Consider the following 24,611-nt stretch of genomic DNA (forward strand, 5'->3'; position numbering starts at 1 on the left):
GGAAATTTGCAGTGTTGCATATACTATGGCATGAAAGGACATTTTGGAAGTTTTGTTTATCTTTCATATTTTCTGTGGCTTGATCTTCTCAAGCTTGTATTTGTATTCTAGCCTTTTTATGGGAAACCACAGAAGGAACTGGCAGATCCCTGAGAGGGAGGGAGTGACTCAATACAGAGAGATTCAGCTAATGTGATTATTCTAGGCACAAGATTTTTGGAACTGCTCGTATATAGGTGAGATAAGCGATTAAGTCATCAATTATTTCTCACTATACTTTGTGTCCTAACAGGAGGATTGGGATATGAAACAAGTTATCTGTAATACTTCTCAGTGTACATTTGTACCTCACTATAAAAATGTGGCTTTCCAGGTTGAAGAGAAGGCATTGAAGGATTTCTGTCTCCAGTGGGAGAACTTCTGAACCGAGCTTTTTTTTTACTTACCAGAATCAGAGATGATAGACATCGTAGTTAATAAAGAGTCAATAAATGGATCGTTGCTTTTTGGAAGTAGAGAGAAGGTGCTTATTTAGACCTTTGGCCATAGTTTTGCAAAAAGCAATGCCACGATACTGCTTTTGATTATTGTCTAAGAAGTTAGCCTGACCCTCACCACAAAAAAAGATTATAAAGCATATACGTATCACCAGACTAAAAAAGAAAGTCAGAGAGCGAGTTTGGACTAAATTGTTTCATTTTATTCCACTTTCTGGCAGAGCATTAATTTGCTTCGTTCTGTCTCTCACTAGACCTTTTCTGAGCGGCTACTGGGAAATTTCTCATTAGCAGTTCCGATCTTTGTTGCCCTCTCCTGCTTTGGCTCCATGAATGGTGGTGTGTTTGCTGTCTCCAGGTGAGCGAGTTCAAGCATTTCCAGAAATGCATTTCTGTTTTTGAGATTGGATGTGATAAGAGTAGGCTTAAAAAGAAAAGAAATAGTGCCTCCAAACCTGTTGTTTTTAAAGAGACATGTAAGATCGAAGTCCTCGTCCAAGTATCAGTAGCATGTCTCATTCTGCCCAGTAGAGGGCACTGCTTGTCTACTCATAGCCTACACTGAAGCCTGGCAGGGAACTTTTTTCTTTTTCTTTTCTTTCTTTTTCTTTTTCTTCTTCTTCTTCTTCTTCTTTTTTTTTTTTTTTTTTTTTTTTATAGTATGTCTACAGAGTCTAACAACAGCATTTTATTTCTGGTGATAAAATCTCTGTTTCTCTAAAGGTGACAAGAGAAAAAGTAAAGCCAGAGACGCCAGAAATCACTACCCCACCACGTGCATCCCTTTTGTTTTCTTTGATGCAAAAGTCCCCTTTATTTTAACATAAGATTAAAATCCAATCAGAAAAATACAAATATAAGGTCATACGTGTGCATGTCTGTGTGCACGTGCACGCGTATGTGTGTGTAGGTGTGTGTATTGGGCTGGATTGGATTGACAGCACGCATACAATACTAAGAATCTAGAACTAGATTCACCGTCAGCTATTTACATGTAGGGAGAGCTATGCTGAGTCGAATGTTGCTATTGTTTCCCCTCAAAGCATAATGTAATGTGTTGGTAGATTTTCTGAAATTCGAAGTCAGATTTCTCTTGAGTCTCTGCCTTATCTGAAAAGCGAAACTGAAGTAATCTCCTAAGAAATGACAAACCATATGGTATAAAATTAGATGCAAGTGTTCTCTTAGGTTTCTGGATTTTTCCCTTTGAAATGATCAATTATCCAGTCAACTCCATCCACATTTTTCTCCCATCAGGTTATTCTATGTTGCGTCTCGAGAGGGTCACCTTCCAGAAATCCTCTCCATGATTCATGTCCGCAAGCACACTCCTCTGCCAGCTGTTATTGTTTTGGTAATGCATATTAAAAAGTATACCTAGATAGAAGCTTGAATAATGGGTTAGCAAAGAGGAATTCAAACCAGACTGTAGCTAGTGCTTTACTTTCTATTCATTGCTAAATCGGATCTATATATATCTTGGTGGAGAGTGAGAGGCAGGATATTTTCCATCGCTTCCCAGTATTTCTTATTCAGTATTTCTGATGCGCATTTGATGCTATGGGACAATAACCACATCACTTCTTTTGCACCTTTGTAGAAATGTGTGAGGTCTAAGGGAAGTGATTACCTTGGCTTCTGTCATTGACACAGAGTCTCACAGAAAAGAATGTAGAATGAGTCCCATTTCTACATACTGAAAGTGGAGCTAAAAGCCACAGTCCAACAGCACCAAGATGTCATATCATAGGCCCCTTATAATGAAATGCACGCAAAATTAGAGGCAAAATTGGATGAAATCCTAGACAGTGGAGTGATTCTGTGATAAAAAAGGGAAATATTTGAGTGCACCTCTAAAGGGAAGAAATAAAAGCACCAAACCTGAGATGTGAGTTATAGAATTCATCATGCAGAGAAAAGTAGTTGTGAAGGGTCGGGTACAGAAGACTGTGCAAGGTATAAAAGTCCTCAAATACCCATTGGCAATGTTATATTCACTTTTACTTACTACTTTGTAACATTTTTGTCAAATGGAATCTGCTGTCAGGGAGCAGAGTAGAATACATTGGACACTTTGCTCTATGCATTTAATCTGTTTCAGAATGTTTCCTTGAAATTTCTTTGTAAAGTATGCATCCTCTCTGTGCCGAATCTGGAAGTTAACGTCACTTGTGGGAACAGAATGTATTATTCGGTGAAGAGGGCTTTCATTTTAAGCCTCTGCTATCAGTGGTGCTGTCCTTGGCATGTGCAGCTGCAGAGACATTGCTAAGCTGATCTCTGTGCCTCATTCTTTTCTGCAGTCTTGAGGGTCACACATGGCAAGCACACGGGCAGAGTAAGTGTGGAGGAAGAAAAGGTCAATATTTTGCATTCGGGAGACGGCAGAATCCCCTAGAAGTGGCTGTGTTTCATGTATGTGCATAGCCAAGGGCCTCTCAGAAACCATTTACAGAGCCCTCTGCGCGTTTTCTAATTGGGTACACTTTTGATCTGGGGCATTAGTTCTTTACCAATCCTCTCAGTCTCTAGATCTTTAAATTTAAGTCATTGACTATCCGGTGTTTTACTCTTTGAAAACACATTCTCTTCTCTCAAATGAAAAAAATAAATAAATAAACCGACTAAAAACTAAACATCCACATAAAATTCTCTCTGATTAAGTGGTAATGGTGTTCTTCTCATGCCGCTACTGGTGCGTAATGGAGTATAAGAGCAGAAAATACAGAATATCAGTGTGGTAGATTATCAGTATAAATAATCAGGAAAAAGATCATCATAATTTGTAGTGATGTTATTGTTTGTTATCAGCTGTGTTCTCTCTTAACTCACTGAGTGTGGTTTTTCTCCCCCTTCCCCCAGCACCCCTTGACGATGATAATGCTCTTCTCGGGGGACCTCTACAGTCTGTTGAATTTCCTCAGTTTTGCCAGGTGGCTTTTTATTGGGCTGGCGGTTGCTGGGCTGATTTATCTTCGATACAAACGCCCAGAGATGCATCGTCCTTTCAAGGTAACCTCAGTAATCTTGATGGGTTTACATAAATCTTTCCCCTAATACCTAGTCCTCCCTTAGTCATAACTTGATGATGAGGAACTTGGGCGGGGGGCAGCATCCTCTGGAATAAAATGCTTAACTCTTGCAGGCAGTGCCTTCTTATCGGATTTATTTTAGCTTGGAAAAATAATTCAGCAAGTTGTTTATGTGTGGTGCCTAACTTTATATGTCACATTTCTGAAAAGTGGTAGATACATAGGGCATTTGTCATGTTGCTTTCTCTTGAATGTGTCTAATGACCTGATGTGTTCAAAGTATGGGATACTTGTGTTTTTATGCTGAGTAACTGTGGATAGCCATGCTGAGAAAGACAGAGGCAGATACATATGGAATTGTCACTAATTGAAACTCTAAAAAGGATGCTGCTTTACAAAACAGGCACTTTAAGTATTCTTAGTTGTTATGACTTGTTATGTTGCTCTTCTTATACATTCTAGAAGGTATATTCTAGAAGGAATAAAAATGTAAAATAAAGAGGGAAGGTGAAGTTGTATCAACATATCCTTTTTTTTTTTAAATTTTTTTTTTTTTTAACGTTTATTATTATTTTTGGGACAGAGAGAGACACAGCATGAACGGGGGAGGGGCAGAGAGAGAGGGAGACACAGAATCGGAAACAGGCTCCAGGCTCCGAGCCATCAGCCCAGAGCCTGACGCGGGGCTCGAACTCACAGAGCGCGAGATCGTGACCTGGCTGAAGTCGGACGCTTAACCAACTGCGCCACCCAGGCGCCCCAACATATCCTTAATAGAATACCCTTTACTGTGACTAAGCATTTCCTTTGGCGAGAGTTGATGAATATGTTTCTCATCTCCTTTAGCCTTGAACGTTCATGGATTGATTTGACCTCACTATCTATTTGCTTTTAAGAAATAACACAGATAATGTTGTCAGTCATGTTGTCAGAATTTGTTTCTAATTACATCCATTGCCTAATGCTGGCAACATCTTTATTAGCGGTTGAATAGGAGTTGGTCTGTTTTATTCCTGTCAGTTCTTATTGTGAGTCTCCCAAAGAAAATCAATATGCACTGAAAGGCTTTAACACGTAACAAGCAGCCCGTGCTCTTGACTCTACATTCAAGCAGATTCTAATCATAATTATCAAAGAGCCAACCTTTTAAAATCAAAAACATAAGTCACACTGGTACTTAACTAGTGAAACAATTCAAAGAAAACATCTCTCATGAAACATACTTCATCATCCTAGGTTTGTTCTTTTCAAAGATTTTTTTTAAAAGATTTAAGGGAGTAGGTTTGCTACATTCTCTGTGCCCTATTAAAGATCTGTTGCTATTACGGTAAGGTGGGATGGTGCCTGTAACCTGCTCACACGACCAGTGGGGATCGTCTGATCGTATGACTTGACCGACGCACTCTTCTTGAACCCATCTTCTGTCTCTGGAACTGTTTGAAGTGATTTTTTTTCCCCCTTGTGCTGTGTTCCAGGTGCCACTGTTCATCCCGGCTTTGTTCTCCTTCACGTGTCTCTTCATGGTGGCCCTTTCCCTGTATTCGGATCCATTTAGTACAGGGATCGGTTTCATCATTACTCTGACTGGGGTCCCTGCATACTATCTCTTTATCATATGGGACAAGAAGCCCAAGTGGTTTAGAAGAATGTCAGGTAAGACTCTTACACAGTTTCAGGACCTCTTGAGAGACTATATTCTAGAAGACCCGTCTATGTGTACATACACACATGCACCTTAAAAGTATAAGTAAGGTAACTGCTAGTTTAAATACATTATTACATGTTAATTAGAACTAGGAGAAGAAGAAGCAGGAAGGATGTTTAGGGTAGAGCCACTCAATCCTTTCAGGATATTTAGTTTGAGCTGCTCTAATCACTTCTTAAGAGAGCTTTTTTAGATAGAATTTTATCAGCAGTTCTATAAATGACCTAATTGCTTTCTCGAATCCCTTACTAACCTAATTATTTTTTACTCTGGTTTGAGCTCAGCTTATTGATTCTATAGCATAACCTGCTCTTGCTGAGGGATAGGGAGTTAGGCAGAGCCCTACAAAGGGCTCAAATATCATGATTACGACACAACCCTATTTCATAGGCATGGTGAATCGCTAAAGGGTCGTAAGAACAGCAAGAACAATGAAGAGACAAATTATACCTCACATTTATGTTGTGATTTCTATGTGTTAGCACATATATGTCCTTACTTAATCCTTGTCACAACCTTCTGAAGTAGGAAAAATCATTATCTCCATTTTCCAGATACTGAGTTATACAGTAGAAGAATTCGTATAACTTGTTCCAAGTCATGCAGATATTAGGTAGACCAGCTAGAATTCAAATTCAGGCAGTGCTGTATTTTATAGAAATCGTTGTGGGTACAGTGAGGATGGATTACAGAGGGTCAAGGCTGAAAGGGCCCAGGATTGGTAGTTACCACGGTAACCCTGCATAAGGACTGAGAAGGCTCTGATCATGGACGGTGCTGGCAGGGTCCAAGAGAAAGTGAAAGATATTAAAGAGGAAAACCTAAAAGGTCTCAGGGACCAGGTAAATTGCGGGGAGAGGAAATATAGGAGAGGAAATATCGGGGAGAGTAGATAGAAAGGGTGCTTAGGACAGCCTCTGTTGACAGCCTACCTATCTGTCAGGGCTCTGCTGACTGAGGTTTTTCCTTACCTCATCTTGTTCTGTCTTGCACAAGCTCCATATGTGAGATGGTGCTTATTAGTCCTATGTCTGATGGGAAACAGGACTCAGGGAGACAGAGAATTTATTTTTGAGTTAAAGATTTTAAACCATTGAGCCAGGATTTGAACCCACATCTGCTGGACGTCAAAGTCCATGGTCTTTCTAGAGTGGGCACCTGAAGGACACGAGAGAAGTGAAAAAGATAGCCAGAGGAACAACCATGTTCTTGCTACTGAGTTAGGGGAGTTTAGAAAACAACTTTTGTTCTCACCCGCTTGAATTTACTTCTTTTACTGTAATTAATTTTTAAAAACCTGGTAAAAAGTTCAGGGAGATTTCTGATATCTCTGGTAAAATTGTGAACAAATAATGTCAGTGTTATTAAAACTCAAAAACAAACAAACAAACAAAAAAACCCCTGCAATAATATGTCTACATATTGACTCTCTAGCGTGCTAGAGAAACTCATTTAGAAGTCAGCCATTTAAAATAGACTTTTGATACTACTCTTTATTAGCTTTTAATTGGTATTTGGTATATTTAGACCTTACACTGCTATTTATATCTGAATTTTGTTTTCTAGCTGGTAACACTATTCCCTGAAGAGGTATTACTATAAAAATTGGGTTCCTCAAGGCTAACACGGGCACACTGATTGTCTAGCAGGGTATTTAAGCTCGATTTCTTGTTAGATCACACCAGTTTTCTGTGGGATATTTTTAGTTCCGTTTTCTCCATGGTAGGCAGCAAATATAGAAACTTTTCTGAAAGGAAAAAGAATCTTGTTGAACAATAACTACCATCCTGATGACCAACGTTTAAGACGAATTAGCGTTCATCACTGTGAGGACTGGGTCTATCTCAGATCCTGGCCAGAGACAGTTCAAACCCCTGAGCACCATGGAAAAGCCAGAGAACTGAGGAAGAAAGAGCTAGTACTCCTACAGTTGGGCTATGATGAGAAGGAGCATGATGAAAGAGCCAACTCCATGCTTTCCCCCACATAGTAGGGATTGTGTTCTTCCTGTTGGGAGGCAGGCAACTCTCAGTGCCCTTTCCTGTTGCTAACATGCACGTATTTTGCACCATTTCTTTGTCAGTGCATACCAGCTCTCCACTTTTCACACTTGACCCCTCTTTGATGGTTTTCCACGCTCATGTGATGCTGAAGTTTTTTGTTGTTTTTCTGTCTCTAATGATGTTTCAAACATCTCCAAGGACTCCAAATTTAGTGTAGCCATTTGTGAAAGCAGCCGCCATGCAGTAGTCCCCTAATGGTTATTTGGATCTCAAAAATGCCATTAAGTCTTACCGGGGAGCATGGCAATTCTGCCTTTAAACTGTGAGCCTTGTAACCCTTTATCTTTATAGCTGCCTTGAAAGTGAGTAGCAAAAACAACAATCCTCCATAATTTTGTTTGATTTTCCTCTTAGGCGGCATTCTTGTAGTAAAATAAAGAAAATTCATAATATTTATTGCTGCGATAGCAAGTATTTTCCTCGCCTTTGGCCAAAACAAAACACTCATACACAGACACACAAACAGCAGAGTCTTGCCCACTACCTTGCCTCTTTTCCCAACTGCCTCCTCATTAGGAAAAAAAACTCCGTGTGAACTTGGAGAGCATCTGTGATTTGATATCAAATTTTTGTTGTTGTTGTTGGGTAACATTCTTTAGACCTTCTGCTGTCATTTATTTTCACCCTAATATACATGAACAGGTTAGCCTTCTGAGATGATAGCTGATCAAAATACATCTTGCCTAAGGTGCTTCTGCAAACAGTGTGAGGTGACCGAACAGCCTTCAGAAAATGGTGAAAAAAGCCACGCGGTACAGATAGCCAGGAATGTTCAGAACCAGAGGATCTGAGATTTTCTGAGATTTGATGAATTTCTCTGGCCACAGGATGCCAGTGTTGAACCACATTTTGTTTGATAGCATTCCTAGGGTGAAAAGAAAATGTGCTCTTAAGGGAATAGTCAGATACACAGAACATGTTTTTCTGCCATCTGTGACAGAGTAGTGAATTTTTCTGGGCATTTTTTAAAATGTATTTATAGAAACATGAGCTTCTCACCCAAGGAAAATGGGGCAGACACCCCACTGACATACTCAAATATACAGAGGTAGCTAGACGTGGCCAGCCCTGGCTAGGGCCACCAGCAGCTGTTTTACGTGGCTGCCCCTATTTATCAGCCCAACTGTGTCAGGGCTGAGATGAGTGGGGTGACCGGAAGTTGGTTCCTCTTGTCAGGGCAAGATATGGAGGGCGACTGTATTTAAGCAACATCTTTGATTACGAAGAAGGGTACTTGGGAGCACCAGCAAAATGATCCTAGTCCATCTTTGTAGACAAGGACTTTGTAATTCTGGGGTTCTAAAAGCAGATGCTTCTTACAGTCTGTCACGATAGCTTCGTTTATGATACCTCCTTGAAAGCTGTGTAATGCATTTGATTGGCTGTTCAAGAAGACTGCATTGCCATATTTTAAATTAGTTAAGCTTGCCTACATTTCTCAGGGGCCCAAACCATCTTCACTGTAAGGCTGAAATGAAACCATGCATGAGAAATGTTTTGGAAGCTGTTTTTTTTTTTTTAAACAAAAACAAACAACAAATAAACAAACAAACAAAAAACAACACACATACTGTTATTTTTACTATGGCTTGTGGAGAAGATTGGTTTTGTGCTAATACTTCACAGACTTAGCCTGTTTTGGCTACAGGTCCCCATACTTGTACCAAGTGTTCTTGGGTAAATCAGCTTTTCCAAGGTTAGTTGTTTCAGCTGATTTCAAAAATGACTGAACGTGAAAAGTAAAGCTAAAAATACTGCAATTGCTATTTGCTCTTGGGGCTTGCAGATACTGAAAACACCCAATGCAGACTCATTGGCTCAACTTTGTTTGAAAGGATAGTGTCATGGAGTTGATTATCTCCAAAGGCAAAGCCTTAAATGAGCATGGATGCAGCTGAGTTCCACATGCTCTGCAGCTTTTCTGGGCAAGCAGGAAGCTTCTATAGCGGGTTACTTGGGTCTGCTGAGTATCTCTGTCTGACCCCATGGATGTAGATGACCTAGAAGGAAAAGACGGTTTAATTCTAACAGCTTACTCAGGCCAAAATCAGTCACTTCTGCCCAAACCTCCTTTATGATGACAATTATTCAAATTTTGAGATCCCAGGAGAGAATATGAGAGTCAGAGGAGAGAATGTAACAGAACTGATTGAACACGGAAGAAGGGAATGGGTGTGCAGAACCAGAAGACAGATTCTTTGCCCCTCTGTGTGCTGCTGAATAGAAGATCTAAATTGAGCTTTCAGAAAGGAGAATGTTACACTAGCAAAGCATCAGGATCTCTAAGTTGTTCTCCTTTTCTCTGAAACTGATGCTGTGTTGTGACATGGGTAAGTAAGAGGTCTAAGAAAGCAAAGGGCTGGGGGTCCCAGAAGGCAGAAACAGACTTTTGGAAAAGGCTTTTGTTCAGTACATAAATGTGAGTAGGCAACCCTCCCCCCGCCCCCCCCCCCCATGCATGGAAGTGAGCGCGCACACACACACACACACACACACACACACACACACACGCCAGTCATGGGAGGAAGAGTTGGAGAGGATGTAAATTTCACCTCACTGCTTTGCAATCCACTATTGCAGATGCCTGAACTCTCCTACTGTTTCAACCTACCAGATAGCCCTGGTTCCTTCTCTGCTTACAAAAGCCATATATCCCATTCTATTGATGGGTACTTACCTTCCCACAATCTATTTTTCTTAGGTAATTTTACCACTTCCCTTTTCTATAAACATGGATTTTTATTACCCTTGAGCACTCCCTTGTGTTCCACACACATCTCAGTGTAGAATAGGCTGTTAACAAATGTAATTTATTCAAGAAAAATTTACATGGAGTTTACCCTTTGCCAGAACTGTGCTGGGCTCTTTATAATTAATGTATATTATAAAAATTAGTGCGTGAAGAAAAACAACTTTGAAGAACACTATTGCAAAGCAAAGGATAAAAAATATACCTTTTGCAGTGACATGAAATACTGCTTGGAAGGGACTATTACAGTTGACAAGTCATGAAAGGGGAGAAAGATTGTATGTCTGGATGAGAGACGATGTGGGTCTGAAACTATCAAGAAGATAGGCTCTAGAGGCTCCAGCATCAGTACAGTTTGAAGAGGTTCTGTAGGGATTGATTACAAAGATCAGAGATGAACAAGAACTAACACGCTGAGAAACTAGCATTGCTGAGTTCTAGGATTGCCAAGATAAAATAACCTTAGAGATCATCCAGCCTGCTAGTTTCTATATTTTAGTGTCTAGTAGAATCATAGATTTCTGGGCCCCACCTTCAGTTTCCAACTTAGTAGGTCTGGAATAAGGCTTTGAAAAGTTGCACTTCTGGTATATCAGCCTATGCTAGTGATCCCAGTCCAGTGATTACATTTTGGGAACTACTTTCTAATCTAAGCCCCTTCTTCTTTTAGTTAAGTTGTTTTTTTAATTGAGTTATACTTGACGTTATGACATTGTATAAGTTTCAGATGTAGAATGTGTTGGTTTGATACATTTATATATTGCAATATTACCACACTAGCATTAACACCTTTTATCATGACACATCTTTGTCATTTCTTTTTGTTATTGAGAACAGTTCATATTTAGTCTCTTAGAAATTTTTACAATACAATATTGTCGACTATAAGCACTATGTTTTGCATTAGATCTCCATAACTAAGTTTGTACTCTTAAACAATATCTCTCCAATTCCCTGACCCCCTAAACTCTGGCAATCATCCTTTTACCATCTATTTTAACAAGTTCAGTGTTTTAGATTCTGTAATATAAGTGATATTATACAGTATTTGTCTTTCTCTGACTCATCCCACTTAGCATAATGTTATTGCAAATGGCAGGATTTCCTTCTTTCTCATGGCTGAATATATTCCATTGTGTGTGTGTTTACATGGGTGTGTGTGTATAATCACATCTTCTTATCCGTTTTTCTGTTGATGAACACTTAGGTTGTTTCCATATCTTGGCTATTGTGAATAATGCTGCAATTAACTTAGGTATGCATGCAGATATTCCTTTGAGATATTGACTTCAATTCCTTTGCACAAATCACCAGGAATAGGATTGCTGGATCATAGGTAGTTTTATGAGGAACTGCCATTATGTTTTCCATAGTGGGTATAGCAATTTACATTGCCACCAGTAGTGTATAAGGGTTCCCTTTCCTTCACATCCCCACCAATATTGGTTATCCCTTGTCTTTTTGAAAAAAAAAAAAAAAACATCCTAACACGTGTAAGGTAATGTCCCATTATGGTTTTGATTTGCATTTCCCTGGTGATTATTGATGTTGAATACCTTTTCATTTACCTGTTAGCCATTCCTATACCTTGGTATGACATTTGAAAAAAATGTCTATTCAGGTTTTTATTTGGATTATTTTCTTTTTTGCTATTGAGTTGTAGGAGTTCTTTATTTTGGATAGTAGTCCCTTATCAGATGTATGATTTGTGAATGTTTTCTCCCATTCAGTAAGTTGTCTTCTCAACTCGTTGATTATTTCCTTTGCTGTGCAGAACTGTCTAGTTTAGTATAGCCACATTTATTTTAGTTTTTGTGGCCTGTACTTTTAGTGACTTATCATTGCCTAGACCAATGTCAAGGATCTTTTCCCCTATGTTTTCTTCTAGGGATTTTATGATCTTGGGTCTTACACTTAAATCTTTGATCCATTTTGAGTTAGTTTTTGTGAATGGCGTAAGATAGGGGCCCAAGCTAGGGTTTCATTCTTTTGCATGTGGATATACAGTTTTCCTAGAACAATTCATTAAAGAGACTCTCCTTTCTCCATTGTGCATTCTTGGCATTCTTGTCAAAACTTAGTTTACTATATATGTAGGGATTTATATATAGGCTCTCTATTCTGTTCCCTTGACCTATGTGCCTCTTTTTATGCCATTACCATACTGTTTTGATTACTGTTGCTTTGTAATATGGCTTGAAATCAAGTATTTTGAGGCCTTCAGTTTAATTCTTCTCTCTCAGGATTCCTTTGGCTATTCAGGGTCTTTTGTTATTCCAAACAAATTTTAGGATAGTTTTTTTCTATTTCTGTGAAAAATGTCTTTGGGATTTTGATTGGGATTGTATTAAATCTGTAGATTACTTTGGGTCATATGGACATTTTCACAGTATTAATTCTTCCAGTATAGGAACATGAGATATATTTCCATTTATTTGTATCTTCTTGAATCTCTTTCATCAATGTCTTATAATTGTCAGTATACAAGTATTTCACCTCCTTGGTTAAATTTGTTTCTAAAATATGTTATTGTTTTTGATGTAATTGTAAATTGAATTGCTTTCTTAATTTCTCTTTCAGATAATTTGTTGTTACTGTATAGAAATGCAACTGATTTCTATATGTTGGTTTTGTATCCTACAATTTTACTGAATTCATGTATTAGTTCTAGCAGATTTTTAGTGGAGTGTTTAGAGCTTTCTATATATGAGATCACCATCTGTGAGCAGAGATCATTTTATATCTTTCTGATATGAGTGCCTTTTATTTCTTTTTCTTGCTTAATTGCTCTGGCTGGGATTTCCAGTACTATGTTTAATGCATCCTTGCATCCTTGCATCCTTGCATCTCATTAAGCCTACTTAATGATAGGTAAATGATCCTCTTATTAGGTTGTTGAATTTTATTTGCTAATATTTTGTTGAAAATTTTTGCATCTGTATTCATCAGGAATATTGGTCTGTGGTATTCTTTTCTTATAATGTCTTTGTCTGACTTTGGTATCAGCATAATGCTGGCCTCATAAAATGAATTTGGGAGTGTTCCTTCCTTTAGAATTTTTTGGAACAGTTTGAGAAGGGTTGGTGTTAATACTTCTTTAAATGTTTGGCCAGTGCAAACCATCTATTCCCAGGCTTTTCTGTGTTGGGAGGATTTTTATTAGTGACTCAATCTCCTTACTTGGTATTGGTTTGTTTAGATTTTTTTACTTCATGGTTTAATCTTAGGAGGCCATATGTTTCCAGGAATTTATCCATTTATTCTAGGTTATTCAGTTTATTGGCATATAATGGTTCATAGAAGTCTCTCATAATCCTTTCAAATCTCAAAGTCATTCACACAATACCATCGCAATACGAGAGTATTTTCAGTTTGACTATATATTTACCTTCACCAGTGAATTTTACACTTTCATATGTTTTCATGTTACTATTTTTTTTTTATCTTGAAGAACCCTCTTTAGCATTTCTTATAGCCAAGTCTATCGGTTATAAATTCCTTCAGCTTTTGTTTGGTAAAATATTTACTCTTCTTTATTTCTGAATGAAGTATTCTTGGTTGATGGCAGTTTTTTGTTGTTTGGTTTTTTTTTTGTTTTGTTTTGTTTTGTTTTTCCTTTGAGACCTTTGAATATATCACCCCATTCTCTTCAGGTCTGCAAGTTTTCTGCCAAGAAGTCCGCTGATAGCCTTAGTGGGATTTTTTGCCCACAGAAGGAAATTCTAGTTAAGGAGTCCTTCCTTGGCACCTGGTCTGACATGCTGGCACTCAGAGCCCCCAGAGTAGCATTGGAGCTGGCATCCTCAGATAAGACCACCGTGCCTGGAACCTGAGGCATAGGTGCGCTTGCTGTGGCTGTAGCACTGATGTCTACAGTGTGGGCGTCTGCAGATATCCCATGCAGCTGGTACCTGGGTCTCAAAAGTTCACCAACTGTGGCTCCTGCTGGCAGGAGGGAATGCAGCAGTGACAAAGGTCCTGGCATAACAGAGTGCAGTGGTGGCTTGGGCCCAGAGGGGCAAAGTGCGGTAGTAGCACAGCCTGAGGATGTGGTGAAAATCTCAACTCTGGCACCAGTGCACTCACAATAGCAACAGCATAACTCTGATAATGGTCTGTTAAAGGCACATGTTGGGACCCAGGGATCCGGGCACAGAGCAGTAGCAACACTGCCTTGGCAATGACATTTCAGAACTACAACCAGAGACCTGGGGGGTAGGGTTAAGGGCAGCAGTAGCCTTGTCCCAGCAGTGATGGATCAGAGCTCTGCCTTGAAGCTTGATGGGTAGGGCCCAGGGTAGTAGCAGTGCCCCTAGCAATGATAGGTCAGAACTGTGACCTGGAACCCACAGGACAGGGGTCAGGGAAGCAAATGCCCATCTTGGCAATGACAGTTCAGAGTCCTGGGATGGGAGTTCTCAGAGCAATAGTGGAACAGCCCCAGTAATGGTAGCCAAAGTGTAACTTGGGACACAGGGAGTGAGTGACACTTAGGGTAGTGGCAGTGCCCCTGGCAATGATGAATCAGAGCCAGGACCTGGAACCTGGGGGCAGGGGGCAGCACAGTAAGAGTCCGTCTCTGAGCAGCAATGACAGTTCAGAGTCTTGACCTGAGCGAGTTGTGAGGGGAGGGCTCAGGGCTACAATAGCACAGTCCCAATAATGATAGCCAAAAAGTAGCTAGGGACTCTGAGGTTGGGGCTTAATGGAGGGGAGCTTGCCTGAGTAATGATGGGATAAAACCCCATTCTGGGGCTAGAGCGGGCCAAGAAAAGTGGCAGTTCCAGTTTAGTGCATGGTGCTGTGCCGTGGCACCCAATGCTTGACAGCGGGGTAGGTACATCAACAGCCAAAGCCCGCAAAGGCAAGTCTCACCTCAGCAGCAGCCCCAGCCTCAGGGAGCAGATGAGGAGTGGGGGCACTCTAGGATGCTGCATCATCTGGGACCAGCATCACTGAGGACTGTGGGAGACCTCAGTAGCAAAAGCTGCAGTCATTCACAGGATGAGGCTTGCTGGGGTCCTCCAGCTTCTGACTGGGGATGGGGTGATAGGCAAAATGCTTTCTCTACATTTCTATGTAGACATCAATTTTTGAGCTCTGCCACACTTTTGTTCCTTTTTCTTTGTTGTTTGGAAATCTCCCTGAGCTGTTTTCTTCAGTTTGTAGCTGTTTATTTATTGTTCTTGGGTCTCTTCAGTTTGCGTGCATGCGTGCGTATGTGCATGTGTGTGCGTGTGTGTGTGTGTGTGTGTGTGTGTGTGTAGAGGCAAGTGTTAGGACTTCCTAGCCCTCCATGCTGCTGATGGCACTCCCAAATCCCTCATTCTGCAGATGAAGTAATAAAGCCCTGAGACATAAGATGTTTTACTCAGTAATAGTCTACAAGTTTGAGACTGGACATTACAGTATGAGTCAGTTTGATTTTGCTGAGGAATTGGTTGTAATCTCACAGGTACTAAAACAACAAAACAATTTGAAACCGAATATGAAGTGTAGTTTTGAATGTTTATTTATATCTTCCTTCTGTTGCCTCAAAATATTTTCGGCTTCCTGGTCTATGAATTAAAGTTCCTATTTGGATACAAAATATTAATGTATTCTTGCCGAGAAGCCATCATGGGAAGTTGCAGAAGTGACAAATAAATTAATTGAGCATGATGGGATTCTAATGAAGTAAATAATTCTTGAAAGCGCTCTGTGAAATAGGCGGTTGTGTATTTTCAGTATTCAACCCCAAATAATTCTCATGTTGCTGTTTTTATACATTTCTGATTTCTGTACATTTTTAATTTCTCTTCTTTATTCCTTTGTAGACAGAATAACCAGAACATTACAAATAATACTGGAAGTTGTACCAGAAGAAGATTGTCATAAATTATGAATTAATGCATTTGAAATCTTGGCAATCTATGCTTGGCCTTGTTTCTGCCCAAAGGGCTGAAACAAAATGTGGATCTTCACTTCATTTTATGAAAATCCAGAAGATTTCAACTTTGGTGATGGACTAAAGGAATCAGTTATTTCTATTCGTATCTTTTAGTGTATTCAAACTGGTTTCTAAGAAATTTAGTTATAACTCCATGTAGTTATAGAAAGTGGATATGCAAGCCTTCCATGAGCTCACATGATCTTTGAATCCCTGATACCTATATGAAGTTAGAGGAAAAAGACTACTGCATGAAACATTACTTCAGTGGTCTTTATAACATATGGCTAAGAACCTTCAAACTGAACACCAAGATGTTTTCTGTATATATGGGATCTATAACAGACAATTTTTGCATACTGTAGTTGACTATACTGTGAAAAGTGTTTTCTATTCTTCTGGGGGATAAAAGGCATGCGTCATCATTATGGACCAAGCAAAGGAAGACATTTATTTCACATCAGCATTGTATTGCTTCCCCATAGATACTAACTTAGATACCATCTTGTAATGAATTTTACCCAGAGCATTTTGAACAAAGGGCAGGGGCGATATGCCCAATTTTAATGAATACATTAAAGAGCTTCTAGGGGCTGTTGTTCATGAGAAAAATCCAGGAATTATGTCTAAAAATTATTGATAATTGATGATGTTAGGGTGTTTTCACTCATTATCAGGAAGCTCCATGGTTATGGGCCACTTTATTTTCATGGCAGCCCATTTGATCAGGAAAGGATGTAGCATCTGTCTTAGCAATACTCAGTTTGGTATTAAATACCAGTTTGGTATTAATACTAAGCAATACTCAGTTTGGTATTAAATCATCTTAAGCACAGTCACTTGTTTCGCTAATAATTTGCCCCTTGATAACATATCTAAACATGTGCATTTTTGAATCTTCAAATTGCCATGTCCATAAAAGACAGAAATCACCAAGAAAGAAAATACCCAAAATATTATGTCCAACACTATAATCCCATCTATATGCAGTGTTAGTAATTATGAACATTTTTTAAAAATTTCATAGTTATTTTTACATGGTGATAAATTTTGACAGTTTATACCTTTCCTTTATATATTTTATATTCTGTTAAAATATCTCTTCAGATATAACTGTCCAGATTAATTAGGAAAGGCATATATTTACATAAAAATTGAGGAAGAAAATGTCACAGTTAAATAAGTTTTACAACTGATGTTTCTAAAAATTTCCCATTCTTTATCTCAACTTTGTCAGTAATTTCCTCACCTTAATTATCATTCAACTTGCAAAAAAGATAACTGATAACAAATTCACCAAAAGGTGAAAGTGTGTGCGTGTGTGTGTGTGTGTGTGTGTGTGTGTATTCAGACAGGTGTTTTAATGCTAAGTTTGGAAAATATTGTGGAATTTTCAAATAAGTGTCAAATAATGGTAGAAAGCATAAATTATTATTTACATACAACCAAGATCAAGTAGTCCATCATACCTGAGTATGTTTATCCTTTAATTTTAAAAGTAACAATTTTGGAAAGAATTACACTGATTAAGATAATCAAGAGCTGATAGTTCATAAACAATTGACCAAAGTAGAAATTATGATTTATAATATGAGGCAATTCCAATTCACTAATTTCAATTTTTGCTCTTGATAACATTTAATACACATCCAAGATGGACATTTTTTTTCAGCCAATCCTGTGTTTGGGTCTCTAAGTGAATTCATAAAAATTCCTTCCTTCTTCTCTTACCATATGGTTTTCAAATTTTGATCTGTAGCCTCTGCTTCCTGTATCCATTTGTCTGTATCTCTCCCCACTATATTGTTACTGAGGTAAAAACACATTTTCTTTATTTTCCTTTATTATTATTATTATAATTATTATTATTATTATTATTATTATTATTTAGAGTTTAGGCCCATATATATAAACAAAACTCTTCTTGAGATTTTTTTTTTCCCTAATGAAAAGAAAACTGATAAAATCTCATGGAGAGGTTTGCGTAGTTCTTGATTATTCTTGAGATAATGTGCCTATATCTTACCGTGGCATATAGGTCTCATTTTGTTTATCTTTTTTTAAATTTTTTTTTAGTATAACATTATACAAACTGACTAGGATACATATCCATTATTTTTTCCATAATTTTCAAAACTAATTTTTGCATTGTTAAATTTCTAATGCTACCGTCAAAACGTTTTAACCACAGAGAAAGTCAGCCAGTAGTTTTTTTAAAAGTGATGAAGATTAAGTTGTTCTTCAGCTCACTGTTAGGATACATCACAGCAAGATGCAAGGTTTCCGAAATCAGCAAATTGATATTCATTAATTATTATTCAGATGGTATCACATCAAGCCAATTCTAGTTGAAAACTCACCTGCACACTAAAATGTATATTTTTATTTGTGGTAAATAAAATTTTCTTTCTCATATATTTAAAATTATTTATAGAGAGAATTATATATAAACCATTATATGCAATATACCTATACCAGTGTGGATATTCAAATGTTTATATACATATTATGAATTTATTATAACGCAAAAAGTCAAAGTGGCCCATACAGTTTAAGACAACTAATATACTCTCTTTCAAATGTATACTCTTTGGAGAACATAGTCTCAAGTATTTCATTATGAATTAAACAGATCTAGTGAAGACTCCTAAAACTAAAACAGTTTGAGTAAAAAATGGACTGATCCTCCTTACATAATTTTGAATATTTCACTAAATGTTTTTGACTCATTTTTAAAAATGTTGGATTATTTTCCCGAGATTTTTCTTTGATCAAATGAAGAAAACTGGACTATTGTAAATGATTAGGTTACCTAGAAGTAGACCTTGTTCTTGTCTCTAGGAGATTAAAGACTTGGAATAGAAAAGATGGCAGACTCCATACCGAACATAATGTTAAGTGTGCACACGCACAAATACACGCATGTGTTTATACTGTATCTGCCCCATCCCTGCTGGCACAAAAGTAGGACAGGTTCTTAGGTTAAGTTAGCAATGCATAGCAGTTTCTTGAACACTAAAATATGTACCTTGAAACAAATTTTGGGATTATTTTATGTGTCTAGTAGAGTTGTTTCTCCAGTTGCTATTTGATAGATTAACAGATGGTTAACACGAGTATAATTACTTAACATAATTTTTTATGAACTGTAATCAGTCATCAGGAAACTCATTATTTTCTCTCTATTTATAGATGAATGTAGTGCTAACCAAGAAAGGGGGCATCTTTGATCGATAGTGGATTTCTTATAATTGAGGTAGAGGTTATAAAAAGATAGAATACTGAACGTCAGAGTAGCAGGAAATGGCAGATAGCACGTGACTGGAAGTGATGATATTTTGGTGTAATTTATTGTGCAGCATAGTCAGAGAACTGTTGGATGTTAATTGTTGTGGAAAGGTGGATATCCCGAGTAGCTAATGGGATGTAGCTTCAGTGCCCTCACTTAGACATGCCCCTTTCAAGTCTGTACCTAATTTTGCATTAAGAATTTCTCATTAATTTTCTTGACGGAGATCAGAAAAAGTATATACATTTCTGGCCCTACAAAATCTGCATCTATCCTTGTGAGTAAGGTAAAATAACTTCCATTATTTTTTCTGTTAGAAATAAACATGGGCCGTTTATAGAATGTTTTTAAATAAAGTTTTGAGTTAATTTAAGTATCTCTATATAAAACTACAAATGAGTTTCTCATAATATATATTACTTGATATAAATGGAGGGAGTTCATTTTTGACATTTTTTTTACATTTCAGTTCTGAGTGATAGAAAAACAATGAGTGGGGTTTTCATTGTAACTCTCTTAGGAAAGAACTCTCGAGAGATTTGGGATTTGGGTGCAGATGAGTAAAAGACTGATTTTACTTAAATGTAATTGTGCTTCATTTTACCCTACATGATATGCTGTATGTTGGTGCTGATGATGTTTACAGAGTCGCATTTTACTTGCTAACAATTCAAAGTCAGGAATTAAAGTATGACATTGTGTAACTGGCAAGAAGCTTGTGATGGATATAGAGTAGATAATGAGTCATCTTGACAGCTTCTGTTTACATACTTTACATATAAGGTAAAAGAATTGATTACCTATAAGTGTATTTTAGGTTTATTTTCTCATAAACAGTATTTTACGTGTATCTCAATATATATAATACCTAAAAGTGTAACCTCTAGGTAGTATTATTAATGCACTTAAAAAGGTATTTTAAGAGCCATTTTTTTGAAGATAATCCTTGCTTCTTTTTGTTGCATTTTCAAATTATTTGGTTTCTAAAAAATGTTTGGCCTATATTTAGATCCTATACAAAGTCACAAAGGCATAAATCATGGTCTCACAGAAAGTTCTCCAGGTTTCCATGTTGTGAGATATTGTCCTTCTTTAGAACTTCTAAGGATATTAGCTTGATATTTTTGAATCATTCTGGGTTTTTTTTTAATGGGCCAATGATTTCCTTTATTTTGTCACATTTTGGCATGATATCCTTTCGATGGGAGTGAGTCTTAATTTGAATTTATACAATTACCACGTGGCTTACATTCCGGAAGTCCTCATTTCTCATCTCTTTGTTACCATTGGCTTTAAAATATCACTGGGAGGTAGTTATATGAAATAGTTATCTGTTACATGTGTGTATTTCAACCTCTTGGATCAAGGGTACATTTATGGTATAAATCTCTCAAGAAAACTGTGGAGCAGTAGGCATCTGAGAGCCATGCAGATGGGTGCACTGGTTTGAAAGTGAACATACTTGTTTTTCCCTCAACATACACACTACTGACTTTTTTCAAAGCATGACTTTCAAGTGAATTAATTTATTGGTTAGCAGACTTGCTTGCCGAGTCCTTATTACCTCTTGAGGCCTCTAAAGGTCATGCAGAACGCTAGAGAAACATAAAAGACTAATGCACAGTTACGTCTTTTGCAGAAGTGACTGTATTTTGAGCACCTTGGGCGACAGTGTATTTTGCACAGAGTCTTGTGGGAAAACATTAGGCTTTTGGGTATTGCATCTGTATAATTGGTTGGGTTGTGAGGGATCTGACTTGCATGAGGATTGTGAAGATAGACCTCACTTATCCTACTAATTAACCGTCTTCAGCACTTGCTCAGAAGCTCATTTGTAATCACACCTGGAGGCAATGCAATGTGGTTCCCTGGTTCTAGGTTTGAACTGTCTTATTTCAAAGGATTTCTGATTTATTCTTTCCATAGAATTTCTCCTTCATTCCAAATTTCCATATACTGACTAATGCAATATAAAGAAATATTATATTCAAGTAAAATAATGCTTTGGGGAAATAAAACAGATTGTTTCAAATGAATGTATGCTTTTCACAGAATAGAGGTGATCTACATGAAACTGTGTGTTTTAATGATTTCAAACACTACCATATAGCACTTTTGAATTGCTTTGGAAGCAAAAGAACAATACATATCTAGGGTTATTACACAAACCACAAGAATCCTCCAAAAAATTTAAGTAGTCTTGTATTTTTTTTTATCCTCTCCCTGGAGAAGTTTTTTACCTAATAGTTTCCCTTTAGGATTATTACTAATGCTGTAAATCTGGATCTAAACTTTTTGATTCTTACATCTTGAAAACCAGATTCTTCTTTTGACGCTATCCATGTACAGAGAGTGAGATATGGCTTTACTCTTTTAGGATATTTGGGGCCAATGTTATTTTGAACACAGGCATGGGCCTCAAGTTTCTATTTCTTTGTAGATGGGTTGCAATACAATAGTAATGAGTTTTCAGTGGTACCCTCAACATTTTGAGAAGTTTGCAAATGTACGCATCAGTCGTGTTAAAAGCGCATTGCTTAGTATCATGAAACATAGTGTCTTCTCTCTGTGCCAAATTGGTGAGCAGACATGTAGTTGTGTTTTACTAATGCTGTTGGCTACCTGTGGTTTTATAATAAGTACAAGTCAGAAAAAGGCAAGACAAATGGCCTCTCATACTGAATGCTTGGCGAACTTAATTTGCCCTACTTTTCTGACGAAGATTTGACTCTAGATTTCATAGAACTTATTTTTTTTTTCTACTTATCGTAGAGTGGATTAGATGGTAGTGATGCACTGGTAGAGATAGTGTTTAGTTATCGACTCAGAATTCATTTCATGATGAATTTTTTGCGTCTTCTTATTGTATGTGTATCTGTATTTACTTTATAGGAAATGGGTTTAGTGAGCTTTGTGTTAAAATCTGACCTAGTAACGGTGACTTCTTCTTCAATTATCAAGGGGTAGAAAATATGTGTGTTGGTATGTTTGTATCAACACATTATTAGGTACTGGATATGAATGTATTTAAATGCCTCTGACATTCTATGGCAAGCATCAATAATTTGCACTCATGGAATCAATTAGCCCAGTGAAAAATGGTAGAATACTCTGGAGGGTTGTGCTGGCAGCCATCTCTTTGATCTATGCTTAAATTGTAATTTACAGACCAGCTCTATCCCTTAACTTGAATCTGGAATTCATCTGTCGTGACCTTGTACCATTCCTCTAAGTAAGGAGCAGGGGGAACAGGGTTTGGTCTGGTGATCTAAAGTACAAGAACAGAGAAATCCAGCTGAGGAAGAATGAGCCTCAATATCCTAAATGGTCCTCACCTGTGGTGGGGTTTCTTCACTCTGGCGTTATGATGATAAAACTTGGTAGAGGGGTTTGTGCATCTTTTATACAAATTTTATACAACGTCTTATATTTATAAATTCTTAAATAACAAAATTCCTTTTCTGCATCTGTATTCCAACCATATTAGGAGTACTGATTTATTTAGATATTTGATATAAAAATATAAATGGTGTAAAGGGACTTTCATGTGTGAATTGTGTTGTATTGCTTAAGGTTCTCTGGCACTGATGCCTATGCCATCATATAAGCATCATATGTGAAATAAAATGAATTTTTCTATAGTTTAATGATTTCCCTCTGGGGAGAGTTCTGCTGCAGCAATCACACTGCCAGATGATGTTTATGGGCTATTTGTATAAGTGGTAAGATACTATGAAATAAGAGTGCTTTCATCTGGTAGAAACATGTCTTGACACATGTGTTTTGGATGGAATAAATTTTGGTGCAATATGATGTCACTCAATTTTGCAATGAATTTAATTTCAATTGTATTTATGTATATGCATACCGGTCATGCTTCTAGTTGCTTCAACCTTCATATATGTATTTTTGTCCATATTTTTACTTGAAAATATTTTAAATAGAAATGAAATAAACATTTTATAGTTTGAATAATAAAAGTCCTGCTTTGCTTTTTTTTTTTTTAATTTTAAAGCAGTATACATCCCACTAAATCGAAGGTGTTCATTTTAATGATTGACTTTATCAATCATTGACTCTGATTGCCCCAGGATGTTCTTTCTGAAACACAAATATATTAAAAGTCTTCCATGGTTTCACATTTACTTATTTATTTTTCTGGCTGGATAAAATCCAAAAGCCTCTGCACAGTGCAGGACTTTCCATAATCTTCCACCCTTCTTTCTCCAGCTACAAATGACCACTTCTAACATTCTCTGCAGCCATAGTAAATGTTTTATCAGTAGTTTAACAGCAACAGCAACAAAAAGATGCTATTATTTCATTCGACATACTGTGGATTCTTACAGGAATTATATTTTCCTCCCCCATTCCTATCTTCTGCTTTCCACATAGCAAATTTCTATCCAGTGTTCAAGACTGAGTCCAAAAGTCACCTCTTCCAGAAACCTTCCCCAAGACTGATCCCAGAATACCTCCACCATCTTGGATGCACCTTTTTTGTAGAACTCATTACACCATTGTAATCAATAGACTTGACTCCCTTCTCTGCCTAAATTTGAAATGGTGTGTGTGTGTGTGTGTGTGTGTGTGTGTGTGTGTGTGTGTTTGGTGTTTTTGTCTTTCACTGACTAAAGCATAATAGGTATTCAATGTTAAATTAATATATTCAGTGAATGAATGAATGAACAACTTTTATTCATTAGGTTTCATGATAAGCTTTTCTTAAATGCATTTTTTATTACCTCTAAATTTAAGTAATCCATTAGATTCTATGGAAAGAATATTTCTATGGAATACCTTAACTTCAGAATGTAAGAAAACTAGAGAGGTTCAGTCTCTGTCCCCTCTTCCACTCTTCTCCCATCTCATCATCTCCTCCTCTCCCCTCCCATTCTCTCTTTTTCTCTCTTCTCCCCCTGTTCCACCCCCAGTTCATGTAAGTGAGTCTTGATGGAGGAAATAAACAGTGAAATGACCTATACTACAAACTTTTCCTATGAAAAGACATTTAGGCTTTTATATTTTCAATAATATATATATATTATTTATGTGTTTCTATTTTCATAATAATAACTTAAAAAATGCTCAGAAATGTAGAGCAAAAGGAACCTAAAGTTCTGATGACCAAAACTCTCTTTGAAGTAGACACAGGAGATTGAGTAACATTTTCCCTGGTGAAATGCTTTGGGAAAACAATAAAAATATTAAACTAATAACTTTGGCGCCTGTTAAATTTAAACAATTTTGAAAAGAAATATAACCTATGGGATATGTAGATGTACTTACTTTAAAATTAATGAATATGACTGGATATATGTTTAATAAAAAATATGGAAAATTGAGA

General features: G+C 37.3%; 1 protein-coding gene across 2 annotated transcripts in view; it reads left to right on the forward strand.

The window, feature by feature from the left end:
• The window catches only part of SLC7A11 (solute carrier family 7 member 11), a 125,697-nt gene that overhangs the window by 57,475 nt on the left and 43,611 nt on the right, over positions 1 to 24,611 (forward strand). The window contains exons 8-12 of one of the 2 annotated variants that reach the window (XM_025921735.2): positions 752 to 855; positions 1,755 to 1,851; positions 3,360 to 3,509; positions 5,005 to 5,182; positions 15,863 to 18,390. In XM_025921735.2, coding sequence (XP_025777520.1) covers positions 752 to 855; positions 1,755 to 1,851; positions 3,360 to 3,509; positions 5,005 to 5,182; positions 15,863 to 15,930 — 597 coding nt within the window. In that variant the 3' untranslated portion in view covers positions 15,931 to 18,390. Of the gene's footprint in view, positions 1 to 751; positions 856 to 1,754; positions 1,852 to 3,359; positions 3,510 to 5,004; positions 5,183 to 15,862; positions 18,391 to 24,611 lie in introns of those variants that run through there. The other variant, XR_015250217.1, reaches the window with a different exon arrangement.

The sequence above is a fragment of the Puma concolor genome, chromosome B1, assembly GCF_028749965.1.
Source record: "Puma concolor isolate L17-30 chromosome B1, mPumCon1.1.hap2, whole genome shotgun sequence".
In the NCBI taxonomy this organism is placed as follows: domain Eukaryota; kingdom Metazoa; phylum Chordata; class Mammalia; order Carnivora; family Felidae; genus Puma; species Puma concolor.